This window comes from Tachyglossus aculeatus, chromosome 16 (genome assembly GCF_015852505.1).
Source record: "Tachyglossus aculeatus isolate mTacAcu1 chromosome 16, mTacAcu1.pri, whole genome shotgun sequence".
In the NCBI taxonomy this organism is placed as follows: Eukaryota; Metazoa; Chordata; class Mammalia; order Monotremata; family Tachyglossidae; genus Tachyglossus; species Tachyglossus aculeatus.
The window spans coordinates 23,764,949-23,784,007 of record NC_052081.1 but is presented as its reverse complement, the minus strand read 5'-3'; the positions used below and the strand labels follow the sequence as shown (position 1 = coordinate 23,784,007).

The 19,059-nt window shown below is 42.9% G+C and overlaps 1 protein-coding gene across 8 annotated transcripts in view; it reads right to left on the bottom strand.

Moving 5' to 3' along the window:
* Nucleotides 1–18,372, bottom strand: part of FGFR2 (fibroblast growth factor receptor 2) — a 126,390-nt gene extending 108,018 nt beyond the window's left edge. For all 8 annotated transcript variants that reach the window (XM_038758391.1, XM_038758393.1, XM_038758392.1 and 5 more), the window contains exons 1-2: nucleotides 18,051–18,372; nucleotides 12,017–12,301 (exon numbers count right to left, since the gene is read on the bottom strand). In XM_038758391.1, the coding sequence (XP_038614319.1) occupies nucleotides 12,017–12,182 (166 nt within the window). In that variant the 5' untranslated portion in view covers nucleotides 12,183–12,301; nucleotides 18,051–18,372. The remainder of the gene's footprint in view (nucleotides 1–12,016; nucleotides 12,302–18,050) is intronic.
* Nucleotides 18,373–19,059: the final 687 nt, after the last annotated feature.

The following is a 19,059-nucleotide window of genomic DNA, read 5'->3' as shown; positions in this document are numbered from 1 at the left end:
CAGAGATTTGATCAATAGTGTGAAAGAAGTGGGGCTTGGTTTGTGATAATAATGCCACCTACTATTTGTGGGGACTGACTCTCAGGGAATCCAAAAGTCTTTACTTTTTTTTTTATGTCCAAGCCATCCCACTTCACTTCCTCACAATTCAAAACAGGCCCAGTGCAACCATGCAGAACTGCCATTGTCCATCTGTTTACCAAAGTCCCAGTTGGTCTCGCCATTCAGACAGCAGTCAGCTCTCCACTTCTCATTCACTCATTCATTCAATCATATTTATTGAGCACTTATTCTGTGCAGAACACTGTACTAAACGCTTGGAAAGTACAATTCAGCAGGAGATAGAGACAATCCCTACCCAACAACAGGCTCGCAGTCTAGAAGGGGAATTGTGGCCTGGTCTGGTTTTGTTTATTTTTTCTCCCCTAAGGCACCATGGCTCAAGGCCTGGGCTCTTCTTGACAACTCGTCCTTCTCCACACACTCTACTCCAACAGAGCTGTATTTTGGTGAGCACAGTCTCATCATTAGAAGGTTCTGATGCCAGCAGACTGGCTGCATTCCAGGACCTCATTGCTGGTGATTCTTGGTAGCTATTTAATGTACAGTCTGACTTTTGGGTGTCTCTGGTGGAGTGGCCCATCTCTGTACTCACCGTGCTTCATCTCTGGCAGATGGGCCAACCTTTCCTATGCCTCGTTACATCTTATTCACTTGAAGGGATTCATTGCCCTACATATTGCTGCTTCTTACTTTTATTAAATGGCAGACTACAGGAGCATTGTTTAATTTGGAAGCTTTTACAGCATATTCACACACACACACACACACACGCACACACTTTTCAATATTACTGACCAACAGAGGGTTCTTGGGTGTGACTCTCTTGGAGGAGCAAAGCAGCAATTTGCAAATGGAGGGATAGGGGCTGGAGGCCTGGCACAGGTCGCCTCCCTCATTTGAATAGGTTTGATTTTGTCTCATGTTCAAAGCTAAGCAGGTCTGGGCTTGGTTAGCATTTGAATGGGTGTTGGAGACTTGTTTCTGCTGCATGACACACATGACTAAGCCTGATGACTACAGATAGAGTGGTTGGACTTCAATGAACTCTATTAGACGTGGAAGATCATGCTGTCCTGCACGCATGTTTCATTTGTTTCTGGGTCATGGGAGGGGGATTAAAGTCATTTTGGGTCTTAAGAATCAATCGCTTTCCCTTGGTTTTATAAGAGAAAAGGACCTTCCCTCTGCAAGATTCCTGTGGCAGCCAATTTAAACCCTAAATAATTCAGGAAATTGCAAATTAAAATACCCACCACAACCTTTCACCTCCTCCCCTGTAAATTCCTACGCTCTGAAATTTGGGACCAACAAAAACACCCCATTACACCGCCAGTCTGAGCTGTAAAGGATCCCTTAAAACTATGGGATTTTTGATGAGTCTGCTCTTCCATCAGCAGGGACCCTGGAAAAGACCACAGGGCTTCTGGGGAGCTTCGTTCCCAGTACAGGATGCTGGGAAGCACTTGACAGAAAAGCTGTATGGCCTAGTGGAAAGAACCCATGTCTAAGAGTCAGAAGGACCTGGGTGCTAATCCTGGCTCTGCCACTTGTCTGCTGTGTGACCTTGGGCAAGTCACTTCACTTCTTTGTTCCTCAGTTACCTCATCTGCAGAATGGGGATTAAGACCGTAAGCTCTATGAGGGACAGGGGTTGTGCCCAACTTGATTATCTTCTATCTACCCCAGTGTTTAGTACAATGTCTGGCACATGGTAAACACTTAACTAATACCATAAAAAAGGCCCTGAATCCTCTAGCCAGGTATTAATACTTAGGCTCCCATTAGGTTATTCAGGATTCAATTATACAGTTTGGGGATTTTCTACCTGTTCTTTCTCTTTCTCCTGCCCACCAGTAAAGCCTCCTCCAATAATCAGGCAGGTAAATGAAAAAATTATAAACTCAAATGTATAGGTGCATAGCTATAATTCCATTCATTTATATTGATGCCTGTTATATTGATGTCTGTCTCCCCCTGCCAGACTGTGAACCCACTGTGGGCAGGGACTGTCTCTCTTTATTTCTGTGTTGTACTTTCCAAGTGCTTAGTACGGTGCTCTGCACACAGTAAGCGCTCAATAAATACAATCTAATGAACAAATGAATCTGCCGTCATTCTTGGTGAGAGATCTGGTAGTGGAAGAGGTTGAAACCTTTGGCCAAACCGATATCTTTGGGATGCTCTTTGGATTTTGTGTCTCTATGACCAACCTTTGAGATCCCACTCTCCTAACACCTTCACAACAAGTGAACTAATACTCAGTTGCAAACCTGAGTGACCAGACATCATGGTTTTTAGACAATTGGGTGATATTCCTTCTCTATGGGGAAAACAATCATTCTGCTGATTGATTCTGTTGCCTATTTCCCTCTGGTGTAACTCTCTCCTTGAACCCTGAATGTCAAGAATATTCTACAGCCACTCCCCAAGAGAGAGACTGCAGCTGCCCTAAGTCGAAGTTCCACTAAGAGTGAGCAGATGATTTCAGTATGCAGAACCTACTCTGTACTTCTACAGAGGACTGCAGTCACAGAGTAAGGTGACTGCATAGCCACTACCCTAATCCTGAGGCTGGGCACCCGCATCATAGTCTTTTAAGTTTCAAGTTCTTTCAACACTCTAAGTGGAAGGTCTCTACTCAGGACCTCTTCTGTCTCTATCTAGTGAAAGCTTTCACACTTTCTCCATATCCTAAACTCCCACTGCTAGGAGCTTCATGTCCTTGGCTTTTTGTTTTCACAGGGAAAACAATACAAATCTTCTATGATCCAATGTGGGGCTAAAAATTAGTTGGTCCCAGAGGTAATACGAAATCTGCAGTATTGCTTACTCTTTCCCCTATCTCCATATCCCCTCCCAGCACAATGCATTTGCTTGTGAAATTTCCCAATACTCCAAATAACATGATCTCATGCCAGGGGATGCAAACAATCTTTTCTTAATTTGACCAAAGTATTTCCTGGCCAAGCCAGAAGTGTTAGGATTGTCTCTGCCATTTTATTCTTACATTGCTTTTCTATTTTCATTCATCCTCTCTATCTTTCAAACCAAATAAATATTAGAAAAGAAACACCCTTGAGCTTGTTTTGGCCAGCTAAAGGCCATGGACTGAGACAACTGGGACTGAGATACGGCCATACCTGGGGACCGTATCTGCTAACTTAGCAACTGTGAGTTTTCTGCTCTAATCAACCGAGCCACAAATCAGAGCTGCTTTGGAAGGCATTTTGGTAAATGAACTCTGCCCACATTACAATTAAATAGCTTAATTTTTTTTTAAAAGCAAGCATTAGCACCAGTCCCGTGACAACATACCACAGTCTTCAGGGAGGTTGTGGGAGGTGGGAAAATGAAGATAGGATGTTTGATGAACTCTGGAACTTGCAAAAGGTAGTGGCATCAATCAATCAATTGCATTTATTGAGTGTGTACTGTGTGCAGAGCACTGCATTGAATGCTTGGGAGAATACAATGCAACACGGTTGGTAGACATGTTCCCTGCTCAGAAGGAGCTTTTAAGGGGAGAGAGATACAATTTACATAAATAAATTGTGAATATGTACATAAAAATGCTGTGGGGTTGAGGGAGCGGTGAATACCAAGTGCTTAAAGGACATAATTCTTTTCAAACTGCATCAAACAAAAAATGTTTAAAAAAACAGCAAAATAGTATTTTCATGGCCACCTCTTCTTAGTCACAAGACAGCAGAATTATTTATAAAGAAATGAGTCTGTATCTCTCCTAAATGCAACTGGCTGACATTCAAGGAGAGAAAGAAACTTCAAGTAGAGAGGATAGAATGAGAAGTAACATGGTTAGTGGAAAGAGCACGGATCTGTGAGTCAAAAACCAGTGTTCCATCAATCAATCATATTTATTGAATGCTTACTGGGTCTGGGGCACTGTACTAAGCACTTGGGAGAGTATGATACAGCAGAATTGGAAGAAACGTTCCCTGTCCCTAATGAGCTTCTAATCCCTGCTTTACCAATAGCAGGCTGTGTGACCTTGGGCAAGTCACTTAACTTTTCTGTGCCTGAGTTACCCTATCTGTAAAATGGGGATTAAATCCTCCTCTCTCCAACTTAGACTGTGAGCTCCATGTTCAGCCTGATTAACTTGTATCTAACCCAGCACTTAGAACAGTGCTTGAAACAGAGGAGGCGCTTAACAAATGCTACAAAAAAAGAAAGAAGAGGAGGGGAGCAAACTTCATCCATGTGATTTTTCCTTAATAAGTCTAAAAGCAAAAGCATCGAGATCAGACAAGTGAACCTGATGAATAAACACTGGGTAATTTGACTTCTATTTTGAAGACTGAAGTGTCCAAACACAGGGATGGACTAGAATATGAGCAGTGACAAGGTAAAGAACCTTACAAACTTGGACTGCACCAACTCTTATGCCAAATGTCTAGAATATACATACACTCTGCAGATATAGGAGACAGGAACCTTACATCATCAACACAAACTTTTTCTGGCTGCTCCAACCATAGGCTGTGTTGCCACTTAGCTCTTTTCCAAGATGCCACACAACAATCTATACACCTACTGCTGTCTCCGGGCTCTGGCTCTTCTGTTGATGGGGAAAACATCTGTGTGTGATGCCACTTGACTTGTATAAGTCACTGCGAGCAAATACGTGAGTATCACAACTTCCTCCACAGGTTGTGATACACCCAAGGTTCAAATCAAGTAAAGCATCCTGCACTTTTCACTAATTGCATGAAATTTGCCCCAGAATTTTTCTTATTTCTTAATGATAGCCCTCTGGAAGCCTGAAACAGACCCTCATTTCCTGCCAAAATAAGTTTCTTTTACCAAGGAAAATGGTCCAGTTTGTTATTGCATGGCTTCTGAGACTGGCTTTTCAAATAAAAATAAACATTCAAACATTTGAACTTCGAACGGCAGAAGGAATAAATTTCTAAATGGCTGACCCTGAGCTTTGCATAAGTGCACAAGATGGCAGAAAAGGTGGACTAAGATTCAGTAGAAGATTAAGGATCAACTTTCACAGTTATTCTAGTGTCATAAATTAAAATGATGGCAAATTATAAATTTTGTACTAATGTTGTGCAATGTAGAAAAACTTGGGATCAAGATTGTATCTTCTATGATAAATTATCTGCAGTCCCTCTTTCCTGACATGGAGCCATAAAATATTATATCTCAAACACTGTATATTTTTAGAAGTCTATCAACCATTAAATGTCCTAGCTGCAAGGGTCCAGGGAAAGCATAGCTTTCAAAAATCAGATTTCAGGGATTAGAAAAAATTTGAAGCATTTTTTACATCCAGCATATATTCAACTGTGCAACTCATGTATGTCAGCTGAGAACCTGGTAAGCCGAGAGGATGGGAATAACTCCTTCTGAAGAGAAGAACACTCCTCCAAGACCCATTTTCAGCTTCCAATGTGAACTAGAATGTTTACAAAAGTCTACATCCTTAACTTGCCAATTTTAAGGACTTTACTTCTTAAACCCCAAGGAAAGAGACAGTTGACTTTAAATATCTAAATTTTAAAAACATGATTTTTGGAAAAAATGTACCATATATGAGCATGTGCAAAAATTTATCCAACTGCAAATTACATTAAAACTAAAGTCTAGAAATATTCATGAGAGTTCAAATAATGTTTAGAGTGGCAAATTACAATTGGGATTATTGATGGAAAATTAAACTGATGCTAGTAAATCTACCAATTAACTACACCACAAATTACCTAAATATATCTATGCCTACCCAAAATTTATTTTTAAGCTATTTTGAACTTCTCTATAAAAAGTGTCACCTCGTGTTGAAATACTGAATGTGTGACCTCTCTTGGGAACGTCTATTTTTTTTAGTTGTGCACAGGGGAAAAAAAAATCTCAGAAACAGTTTGGACCAATGAAAAATAAACAAAAAGAAAGAAAAGGCAATTTCAAAAACTCACAGTATGCAATAAATTAGTCTGTAATATGCTGCAGAGGTTTTGTGGTCTTCCAAACTGGAAAACATGACAAGAGCCAAAGTCTTAAAAAAAACTCCCTTGATATACACTTTTAGAAGCAAAACTGTTCAAAATTTTAAGCATACACAGTCACCTTGCTCCTAGGTCTTAAATCACTGCTGTGGTCAAATGCTCAAACATTCAACTTCTTAAGATACTGATAATGTTGATTATGACTCCTTTCATTTATGGGCTTCCTTTCACCCTAAACACTTTCACATCTCTTATTTCATTCATCTCTACAGCACCTTTATGAGGAAGAAGGAGCATATACTACTTTGCCCGTTGTACAGAAACTGAGACCTAAAGGTTGAGGTCTTCCCAATGTCTACACTTACCTAGTGACATGGACAACATTAGAACCTAAATCTCCTTGCTTCCAGCCACGCTTTTTCTCCAGTGAACTACAAGACAACTCACCTCTCCATTGAAAAAAGCATCGGAACCACCTGAGAGTCATGACGGGCAACCTCAATGTCTCATTAAAGGCACTAATTTTGTTGACCGTTTGGGAGGGGGCGGGGTGGTTCTTCGGGCTGGGTATAAAGAATTAAGCCAGCTTACAATACAGTTTCCTAATAATTGGAAATCGCAGAAAAGCTAGCCATTTATAACTCTGATCATTAGACGCTCAGGGTAGGAATTCTAATTCACCTGGGGGAGCTCCAGTTTATAGATGGGACAAAGGGGAATATGAAAACAAATGGTCTCCAACCCACCAGATACAAACACTTGCAGGGTATAACTGCGTTCCAGTCTTATATAAGCTACTGAAATCCGTTTTAATTGAATGTTTTAGCTTTACATTCTCAAGACGCCTGAAAACCCAACAGCAGGGCCTTCCCATTTCAAGTAGAAACATGGATCAGCTCCCTAGTCAGCCAGCAGTAGCCATAATCTTCCAAGACATTCCAAAAGTTCAGGAAGAATCCAGGCTCAACACATTATAAATAAAAGTTGGGCTCATAATCAATTGATGGGAGGACTGGTAGTAACAATGACGGCAACTAAATGTTTTTCACAATTCAAACTTGAATGATTACAGTTTCCACAAGCACACCGCCACAATGAGCCTCCCTTATAGTTTTCCCAAAATAGAATCCAAAACTAAACCTCTCACTCACTACTTAAACCTAATCTTCATAGCAATTTTATTTAGGTGTAAGGTGAAGGGGGAACTTTGGAGTCAGAGTCACTATAGTAAGGCCACTGGTTAGATAAGGGACATTAGTGTCATTAAATGCAGCTGTGTTTTTGGTAAACTCATGCATGTCAGAAACAGAACATTTAAAAATAAAGTCTATCTCTACATCTTTGGATTCAAGGAATGTGAAAGAAAATGCAGATAAGAACGTCAGCCATCCTTTAAGGGGGAATCATATTATTTTCACAGCATGAGAACTATTAGGATGAATCTGAAAATCTTAGACCATGTATCCAAAGAAACTGCCCAAAACAGCCATCTCTGAAACACACTAGTGTTGTGAGAGATCTATTTTCACCAGGAAAGCCCATTTTCTACTGGTGTAAACCATAAAAATCATTTTAAAAATGAATATTACTGCAGCCATTTCCTGAAATATTAAATTCACAAACTCAGAGTTTCTGATTGCTATTTCTTTGTTGACTTGCATAGATGTTTAATTTTGCCTCAGTAGGGTCTAAGAATAAATTAAATATGGGTGTCAGCTAAGTATCAATAGGAGTCACAGAAATGCCATTGAAATTTTATTTCCTCGCCTATACTGGTTTGTTTTCTAGGTGTAGTGTTAAACACAGCTCTTTGTCTGTGAATTGTGAAATACTTTGCCGACTAATACAGAATGTGTACTTCATTGTGTACTTAACTGCAGAAGCCTGTATTTGGCTTAATTGACCAAGAATAAGTCGTTGTTACTAAGCTAACTATCAAGTTACTTTAAATAACTTCATTATTAACAAACAGAGAACAGTATTTGACATTGAAGGTGGCACCTATTTGAGCAGTAACTTTGCACTAGTAATTGGAATGTCTTTTTTCTTCTTTTTTTTAAATACTGAATGTACTATTGAAAGATTTGCTGATGGGACCAAAATCCTCATGGAGCCTAGGATTTCAGATGTGAGTCTGGAGTAAGACACTGAATCTTGCCCTTCAAAAAATAGGCCAAATCAAAAGGAATGGCTAGCGTATAGCGCTCACAATTTCACAAGATAATTGGTGTTTAAGACAAAAGGGTACTTGGTCAGTATAGAGAAAGTACTGAAGAAAGTACTTGAGTGTGAGATTTTTCTCATAGGGTCCAAGTGTCAACTTCAGGGGCCAACTCCCTGCAGAGACGGTCTTTCTCTCATCTGATCACGCAAGGCATTTTTAATGTAAGCTATCCAAATTATTTACCTATCAGAGCTCCTTGAAGATATAGGTGGAAAGGACAGTTTAACTCGTTTTAATAATTATGGCATCTGTTAAGCACTTATGTGCCAAGCACTGTAGTAGAAACAATGTCTAATCAGGTCAGACATAGTCCTTGCCCCAAAGGGGCTTACATCTAGAGGAGAGAGAGAATAGGTATTGAATCCCCATTTTACAGATGAGGAAACTGAGGAATGGAGGAAGTGAAGTGACTTGCCCAAGGAGACACAGCAGCCAAACAGCAGATCCAGGATTAGAACCCAGGCCCTCTGACTCCTATGCCCATGCTCCTGCACTCTCCCTCCTCTAGCGCCAACATGCCCTGATCTCATCTGTCTCTGCGGCCAACCCCTTTTCCACATCCTCTCCCTAGCCTGGACCTCCTTCCCCCTCTGTATATGCCAGACCACCACTCTCTCCACCTTCAAAGCATTATGTGCCCAGTGCTTAGAACAGTGCTTGGCACACAGTAAGCGCTTAACAAATACCATCATTATAATTAAGGCCACATCTCCTCCAAGAGGCCTTCCTGGATTAAAGCCCCTTTTCCCTGGCTCGCACTCCCTTCTGCGTTGTCTATGCACTTGGATCTGTGACCTTTGGATATTTGATATTCATCCTACCACCAACCCCCAGCATTTATGTCCATATCTTTGAATTATGTTTTGGAAACTACTTATGGATTTATTCATATTAATGTCCATCTCCCCCAGTAGACTGTAAGCTAATTATGGGCAGGTAACATGTCTACTAATTCTGTTGCATTACACTCTCCCAAGAGTTTCATACAGTGTGCTGCACATAGTCAGTGCTCAATAAATACCACTGATTGGTTGATTACCACTAGGCATGCTGCTTGCCTTGCTTTGGTTGCTCATAACATTTTGTTTGTAGGTAGACAACACTACATCTGTGTGCATACGTATATAAGTATATACATATGGTAAAGTCAGAACAACTGGGGATATAGAGAATACCGCTGTTCTGTCTACCTTAATTGTTAAACCTAATCACAGCATTAAGTCATTTAACTATTTTCATGCATGTAATTAGGTTCTCTCAGAGTTAACAAAATTTACAAAATGGCTCTATACACCTCTCAGTCCTCTCGAGTAAATACAGTATTGAAAATGGCAACCATGTTGACAGTATAGAATGTAAACATAGCTGATTTGGAACAGATAAAGGTCACTGCCTCGGTATCTAAGTTAACTAAACACTGCCTACATGGAGTATAAATACTTCTTAACATCATGGCTCATGCCACACAAACACATATTTACCTAATGGTCATATTTATCAACTTGCAGTGCTCGAATTGTATGCTAACTGTATTAATGCCTTTGAAAATATAAAATGTGAGTAAGGAACTTAATGAACGTAAAGGACAATTTAAGTCAGGATTTAAATCTGGTTGTAAATGCAACAGTTTTGAAAAAAATGAAAATTCTTAAGAGATCCATCCACACACCTGTCTAAAGCAGCAGGGCCTAGTGAATAGAGCATGTGCCTAGGAGTCAGAAGGAGCTGGGTTCTAATCTTGGCCCCGCCTCCTGTCTGCTGTGTAACCTTGGACAAGTCACTTAATGTCTCTGTGTCTCGGTTACCTCATCTGTAAAATGGGAATTAAGACTCTGAGCCCTATGTGGGACAAGGCCTGGGTCCAACCTCATTAGCTTGTATTATCCCAGCACTTAGTACAATGCCTGGCACATAGTAAGGAAAGAAAGAATGAAAGAAAGAATGAAAGAAAGAAAGAGAGAGAGAGAGAGGGGGGGGGAAGGGAGAAAGACAAAAAGAAAGAAAAAAGAAAGATTGAGAGAGAAAGAAAGGGAGAACGGGAGAGAGAAAGAAGGATTATTATTAAAATGCCAGTACTACATCTGCACCTTTTTTTGCCACATTTAATATAAGACCAGCAGTTACAGAATTCCTGTTTTAATTTGTCAAGAAACAGTCTTGTCATTTAGAAATCGGTGACCTTTTGGCTAATTGTCTCAATTTAAGCATTTTAAAACACTCATTGTTATTTTCCACTGAACTGATACCATCTGAGGGATGACCTGCAACAAGAAAGATGCAGTTTCATTCAGGACAATGATAGTTTCTCATATCTCAGGCACAGGCCCACACCATTCTCCTCTGTGATGTGAAAGTCTCCATTCAACCTTCAGCCCTATTAATTATAAAGTCTTCTTTCCCTTGTTTAGTCAAAGTTCAGCATTCAAATCCATGCAATTGCTTCAGGACAGTAATTTATCGGTCCAGGAGAAATTTCTATTCTTTCAACAAAAATTAATGAAAACCAATTTCTGATTCTCTTTGGGGGGTTCTTGAAAACAAGAAAAACTCCCAACTTTCTTTTCATGCCTAATTTTGAAAATGGGCTTTCTGAGCTGCTGCTGCTTTTGCCTTGCTATCTCACGCCGGCATTCCTTTTCCTTTCACCCTCTATTCGTGATGCTCTGCAATACCTGACGAACTGAAACCAGAATCACTTATGGGTATTGTCATGTTCTCAAAAAGCCAAGTCGGCACCAGGTGGGCTTTCAACCAATAGGTTCATTAAGTGGCGATGAGAGTCCAGCTTTTCCTTTTTATTCTCAGATTACCCCTGGCAAAAGAACTTGGCTACTTACATGCTTCACTGTTGATGGACCTCAATATTACACTGACTAATGACCTGGCTAATATCGATGTGGATGTACCCGGCCCAGAGGATACAGTTCTTTGAATCTAAATCATTCAACCCGATGAAACTTTGTGAGTGAGAACCATAAACTTAACTTTAAAATTATTTTGGTATAAAAATATTATTATGAATAATAGTGACAAAATTCAAATATACTCAAATACTCTGAGTTTGGAAGGATTAGGTCATTCTGAGGAAATGAAACTAAATCAATCAACTGATCAATGAACGGTATTTACTGGGCACTTATTGTGTGCAGAGCACTGTACCCTTAATAATAATAATAATGGCATTTATTAAGCGCTTACTATGTGCAAAGCACTGTTCTAAGGAGAGTACCATACAACAGAACTGGGAGACATAATCCCTACCCAAATAGAGCTTACAGTCTAAACAGCAAAATATCAGGCGCTTGGTATTTTGGGTTTGGGGGTGGGGGGTTGACAGTTCTTTGTTCTGTTTGTACTTTTTCATATTTTGTGAAGGTATTTCTCCTCAACTTCAATGTTTCAGCAGAATCACTTCATGGCAAAGAAGCAAGTGTTCAACTGCTTCCCATCTACCACCGCATCTAAAGAACGGAGTTTAAGAAGCATCTGAGATAAGGTAAAAACTGGCACAGTAAACTGCCTGACTTTAAATTTCACATCGCTGAGGTGAAAATACACTAAACCACAGAAACACGTATTAGTCCGATGATTTTTCAAGCAAGTAAGTTCCTTCCTCTCACCCGGTAATTTTCAGCCGCAAACTATGGAGAATTGAATTCTGAACAAGATTTACAAGATCACGACCCCTTCCCGCTTTTAAAAACGACAACACGAGATTAAAACAGAATCGGGGCATCTGACAGTGCCGCCTTACCTTCAGGCTCCAGGGTGGTGTCTTCAACTAAATTGAAGGACGGTCGCGCCAAAGAACACGTTGCCATGGTAACCACAACAAGCCACAGAAGGCGACCACAGATGACCATCTTTACAGTGCCGATCCCGGGTCCTTTTCCATATCTCCACGTGGACTTCAATCCCATCTGAACACCTCTAAGCAAGCATGGACCAAAAACACTGTCTTTCAGCCTTCAGCAGGGATGTTCACACTCCACAGTAATGGTGCTTAGTGCTGCTGCTGCTGTTGCTGCAGTCGCTGCCACTGAAAAAAAGAAGCAGTGGAGTGTCAGGGAATCCTCCTGAATGCCAGTTGCAAGTCTTCACCGAAAGCCAAGACGTTAACCCTGCTTTCACAAGAGTAATTCTCAGAACCTAGCGAGGGTGATTCTTGGGACTGAACAACACCCCAGAAGTGCGCCTACTACCGTTACCAGCAGGCCACAACCACCGATCTATAAACCCCCTCGGTGATGCAAAGTATATTCTAATAACTGCTTTGAAGTTGGATTTGTTGCCAGCATCCTTATTTCATTTCTGCAGTGGAAGTGAATGGTTCAAAATTGGACTCACTTTCAAGGGGAGGGCTACAAACTAAAGCAGCTCCAGTTGGCATAACTGACCTTTAATGTCTCCTTTCTTAAACTTTGTGTCTCCCAGTGATGAAAATGTAAAATATACTGGTTGCTGATACCATCCTGGTAGGAAGATAACCAACTCAATGTAGTCTTACGGCTTTTACTTACAGAAGAAAGGAATATATCAAAATCAGAATGCAACCTTGAATATTATGAGAAGGGTTTTTTTTACCCATTTTTACTTTTCAGGTACTTAGGTCAGTGCGGATATATTATACCAGCCTATTTTCAAATTTGATCTTGAAAGGATCGAGGGACGGCAAGGAACCGAAGGGCTTCACTGCCAGGAAATGTTATTTTACAAAGCTTGAATCTACCACAGTGGATAAAGTAACTATCACAACATCCCAACCTTGAAGAAAAGGGCTTGCAACCCCCAAAAAAATAAAATTAAAAGAAAGATTAATAATCTGACCAAACAAGCTTTCTATGTTCAAAATAAATAAAAACTCCAAGGCCTACCACTGAAGAAAATCAATCCAATAGTCCCGATTCCAAAGACAGCTATGGCACAAATACCTATCCGTGACTAGCACAGAGACTTTGTTGGATTGTAAATTAGCTATTAGAGGTATTAGTTGCAAAGTAGAATATAGCTTGCCATTTCTCCACCCTCTTTTTATTCTTCTCCTCTAGAAGAGAAGAAAAAAGATTTTCATCTGAAGAGTTAGGTATTAAAAACTAATTTCAATTCTGCCCATCTTCTCAAATACTAAAACCACAAATGACAATTTTCCACTCTCAAGAACCTCCTTTAAAAAATAAAGAAGGATGCTGCAGAGAGCATAAAACGCATGTAAAATACAGCGAAGAAAGACACTTTGCTGCTAACAAATGGTTTCAAAACAAGAGCTTTTCCCCTAATTTCATCCAACTCGGTCTGTTCAGTTATGAAATGAGATTTCAACATCGCATAAGCGGTCATATCAGAAAGCATTCCTTATCGAGCTTCGCAGAAAAACATCGGATCATCATTACGAACAATTTTAAAATAAAGGCTAGGGAAGTAAGTTTTGCAATGTAAGCGTAATCCAACAAGAAAAAAAGTCAAATAGGAAACTTAGAAAACTTTTCTACTTGGTTTGCTTCCATTCTTTCCAAGGTGTATACATTTCTAGCTTTTTCTACGCCAGAATGAGGAAAAAGTTTTTCACTCACATCAAAAAATATGGTATATTAAAAATGCATCAGCACCTAACGCCCTCGATACCCTAAGCACACAGAGACTTTCAGCAGTCTAAGGCAACATGTTATTTTCCAGTGTCAGGATGATTCTGACAAAGCTCTCACCCAGCTGATCACTAAATGCAGTTTCTGTAGTCTCACTTCTGCCTTCCAAAGAAGGTCCAAATTTAAGTGATTTACAAAACTCAACTTCAGCCTAGGAGCTCAGAGAAATCCACAACTCGTGTTCATTGAGCCCCCGTCTTCAAGGAGCCTATCTGAATTTCAACATTTCCAACCGAAAAATGGAGCCAATCAAGATTTCCCATCCGAGAGTCCAACCAGGCCTGGGTAAACATGCAATGAAGCCAAATCATTTCGAGGTTCAGCTGCCACAGTTACTAGCGGACACATGCATGGAAAGACCTCCTACGCTGTATAATTATGGGCCTCTACCTCAATGTTTGGAACACACCTCAGCATGCTCCTGGCCTCCACAATCCTGGCTTCCTGACTACAATGCCATAATCCCTCCTGGAGCCTCAGACTCAGTGAAAGCCACACGGACTGTTTATTTTTCCTCTTGAAAGGGAACTCTGTCTCTCTTCTCCGCCTAACTTGGAGAGGAGTTGTCAGCCCCCAATGATTGATAGCTCTCCTCGCAGCCCGCTCATCAAGTCAATTTTCACCTCCTCACATACCTGCCCAAATGACTTTGCCAAACTGACAAGCATGGGAAAGCATCTTTGGTTGGGCTCAAAACCAAATTCTTCTAGCCTATAGTTCAACTTGAAATACATTGACAGACTCACACATACACACACACACACGCATAAACAAGTACTCCTACAGCCCTGGTGTTAATTAAGTTTAGCTCTAAGTGTTCCTTTTATCTATGCCACTGTTGGTTTAATTATGTTTATCGCTCCCCAGAGAGATTTCTCCTTTGTAGATATTATGTCAAGCAAATCAACAGAAGCTTAGGCAGTGGGGTCTATCTAGTCGTGTTACCTTGAAGAGTCTCCACCAAAAAGGGCGGGGGGGGGGGGGACGACACCTCCTTCACCCCCTCGGAACATTGTCAAGGTATACACTTTTCGGCTTGCCCTGAAGTGGATTAGCAGGGAACTGAGGGCTGACAAGGTATTGCATCTAATGGAAGGAATAAAATTCCTCCACACATTTAGATCTCAAAACAAAAAGAGGCAGACCGAGGACAACAGCCCTTACCGGCTAATTCCCGAAAACTAATGAGAACTTGCGGGCAATTCACTTCTTTTCCCTCCACCCTGTTTCATTGTTGGATTTCTTTCATTTGCTGGCCTGGAATATCCTGTTTTTCTCCAATCTTTTGCCACTAAAGAGATCAGAAAAATCTGCATTTTAATTGACATTCCAGGGAGAGGTAGAGCGCTCCTGATTGCTTCTATTCAAACCAAACAGGCTTTTCAGATGAAAATGAGTAAAGGCCAGTAGAAGATTTACAGGGATTTGGTACAAAGGAGACAATGAGGTTTTAAATGTTGATTGGGTTTCACACCGAAGACATAATAGATGCCTATATGAAAGGAGAACTTTACACTTACATATCTACTTTATTGATTTTGGAGGGGGACAGTGCAAGCAGAAGAAAACTTTTCGTCTTCTGGGTTTGCCTGACTCTTGTATTAGGAAGTTCCAGGGAAGCCGTCCCTGCATTTCCCCAGCTCGGTGTAGGTCTGCTAAAAGATCCCATGTGTGTTTCTACAGCGAGCACCCCCCGCCCCCGCTTCACAGTCCCCGTTCCTGTCGGGAAAAGAAGGAACACACAGGTTTGGGCCTGTTCACCATTCCCAACTACGCACTGCACTGAAATGGGGAAAACGGGGAGATGGTTGTTCCCTCCAGACCCCCCTTGGCTCTCCTCGGCCGGAGAGGTCAGCCAGATAGGCAACGCCAACTCGGAGCCTCCCGCATTTCAGTGGAAAGGGCTTTGGAGTCCGAGGTCATGGGTTCAATTCCCCCCTCCGCCACTTAGCTGTGTGACTTTGGGCAAGTCACTTCACTTCCCTGGACCTCAGTTACCTCATCTGTGAAATGGGGAATAAGACTGGGAGCCCCACGTGGGACAACTTGATCACCTTGTATTCCCCCCCACCCCCCCGCGCTTAGAACTTCCCTGGGCCTCAGTTACCTCATCTGTGAAATGGGGAATAAGACTGGGAGCCCCACGTGGGACAACTTCATCACCTTGTATTCGCCCCCAGCGCTTAGAACAGTGCTTTGCACATAGTAAGCGATTAACAAATGCCATTATTATTATTACCGAGAAGCAGCGGGGCTTAGTGGCCGCAGCCCGGGCCGGGGAGCCGGAGGACGTGGGTTCTAATCCCGCCTCCGCCACTCTGGTGCGGGGTGACCTGGGGCGGGCCGCTTCACTTCTCTGTGCCCCAGTTCCCTCATTAGGGGAACCAGCGTGGCTCAGTGGAAAGAGCCCGGGCTGCGGAGTCGGAGGTCGTGGGTTCAAATCCCGGCTCTGTCAGCTGGGTGACTTTGGGAAAGTCACTTAATCAATCAATCGTATTTATTGAGCGCTTACTGTGTGCAGAGCACTGTACTAAGCGCTTGGGAAGTACAAGCTGGTAACATATAGAGACAGTCCCTACCCAACGGTGGGCTCACAGTCTACTTAGCTCACTTAATCAATCAATCAATCAATCGTATTTATTGAGCGCTTACTATGTGCAGAGCACTGTACTAAGCGCTTGGGAAGTACAAATTGGCAACACATAGAGACAGTCCCTACCCAACAGTGGGCTCACAGTCTAAAAGGGGGAGACAGAGAACAGAACCAAACATACCAACAAAATAAAATAAATAGGATAGAAATGTACAAGTAAAATAAATAAATAAATAAATAGAGTAATAACTTAACTTCTCTGGGCCTCAGTTACCTCATCTGTGAAATGGGGATTAAGACCGGGAGCCCCCTCGGGGCCAACCTGACCACTTTGTAACCTCCCCAGCACTAAGAACAGTGCTTTGCACGTAGTAAGCGCTTAATAAGCGCCGTCATCATTATTATTATTATCTGGAAAAGGGGGGTGAAGAGTGCGGGCCCCACCTGGGACAACCTGCTTAACTCGGATCCACCCCAGCGCTTAGAACAACGCTTGACACAGAGTAAACTCTTAACAAACGCCGCTATTATTATTATTATTATTGTCGCTGCTGTTTATTTATTTATTTTACTTGTACCTATCAATTCTATTGATTTTATTTTGTTAGTATGTTTGGTTTTGTTCTCTGTCTCCCCCTTGTAGCCTGTGAGCCCACTTGTTGGGTAGGGACTGTCTCTATATGTTGCCAGCTTGTACTTCCCAAGCGCTTAGTAATAATAATAATAATAATGATAATAATAATAATAATGACATTTATTAAGCGCTTACTATGTGCAAAGCACTGTTCTAAGCGCTGGGGAGTTTACAAGGTGATCCGGTTGTCCCACGGGGGGCTCACAAGTCTTCATCCCCATTTTACAGATGAGGGAACTGAGGCCCAGAGAAGTGAAGTGACTTGCCCAAAGTCACACAGCTGACAAGGGGCGGAGACGGGATTTGAACCCATGACCTCTAGCTCCAAAGCCCGGGCTCTTTCCACTGAGCCACGCTGCTTCCCCCTGTGCTCTACACACAGTAAGCGCTCGATAAATACGATTGATTAATTGATTGATTGCTGTTTCTGCCGCAGCCCTTCCCCCCAGGACCTAACCCCCCCACACCCCCAGGGCCCCCAGCAGCAGCTCACACCCGGTGATTTGGGGTCGGGTCGTCCGGGCAGGAGCCGAGGGGAAGGGGAACCCGAGCGGTGGGCCAGCTCCATCAATCGTATTTATTGAGCGCTTACTGTGTGCAGAGCACTGTACTAAGCGCTTGGGAAGTACAAGTTGGCCACAAAGTGCGGCCGAGAAAGCCCCGGACCCGTGGGGCTGTCTGTCCCCTGGCATCATCATCATCATCATCATCAATCGTATTTATTGAGCGCTTACTGTGTGCAGAGCACTGGACTAAGCGCGCCTGGGAAGTCCAAGTTGGCAACATCTAGAGACAGTCCCTACCCACCAGTGGGCTCCCAGTCTAAAAGGGGGAGACAGAGAACCAACCCAAACATACTACCAAAATAAAATCAATAGAATGTATTTGTTCTATTTGGTGGCCCCCCGCCCCCACCTACCTGGGCCGGGCAGGGGAGCGCTCCCCCCGGCCTCCGGCTCCCGCCGCTGCTCCGCTCGGCCCCCGTGCGGGCCCCTCAGACCCGGGCTGGCCCCCGCAGGGCGGGCATGACCCCCTCGGCGGGCTCCGGCGGTGGCTCGGCCCCGACTCGCATCAACGCAACTCTCTCTCCCCTTCTCCCGGGTGGCTGCAACTCCTGCCAAAGAGCCAGGGTTGGGATGGCCTAAACATCGCTTTAGGAAGGGAAATGCCAAGTCCAGGTCCGCTTCATTCAGAGACCCTGCTTTAGGCTCTAAAGCCTGCTCAGGTCGCCGGGCGCTTTTTCTTCCCCCGCACACCTCTCTCTGTGTGTGTCCCCCTCCCTTCTCTCTCTCTCTTTCTCTCTTTCTGTCTCCCCCCCCTCTCTCTTCCCCCTGGTGAAACTGGATCCATTTCCTGGACAGCCCTCCTCCCCTCCGCCAATCATCCCGCCGGGTTGGCCTCGGCGGGCTCTGCCCTGCGATGATGCACACACTCCTCCATCTGCCCTCCCCAGACCGCTTGAAGACCCCTCCGAGTGGCACGGACACATCAGCAGAAGGGGGAGAAGCCCCCGATCCAATCTGGACTCTAAGCAAAAACAGCATCACGGGTCCCGTCCTCCCCAGGGCCCCTGAACATCCCCCCCCACCAGCCTCTAGGAATAGCAGCCAGAAGTGGATCCAATCACCATCATCATCAATCGTATTTATTGAGCGCTTACTATGTGCAGAGCACTGTACTAAGCGCTTGGGAAGTACAAATTGGCAACATATAGAGACAGTCCCTACCCAACAGTGGGCTCACAATCACTTCAGGTATAGGTGGCATGACGCCAAGGGTCACTAAATTACGATTATCATCATCATTATGATCATCACTGCTATGAGCGAGGCGCTGGGCTGGGACGGTTGCCAAAAGATCGACTTTGGACTCGATCCCGGGCCTATAAGGGGTTCACAGTCTAAGTGGGGGAGAGGGGACACATGTCA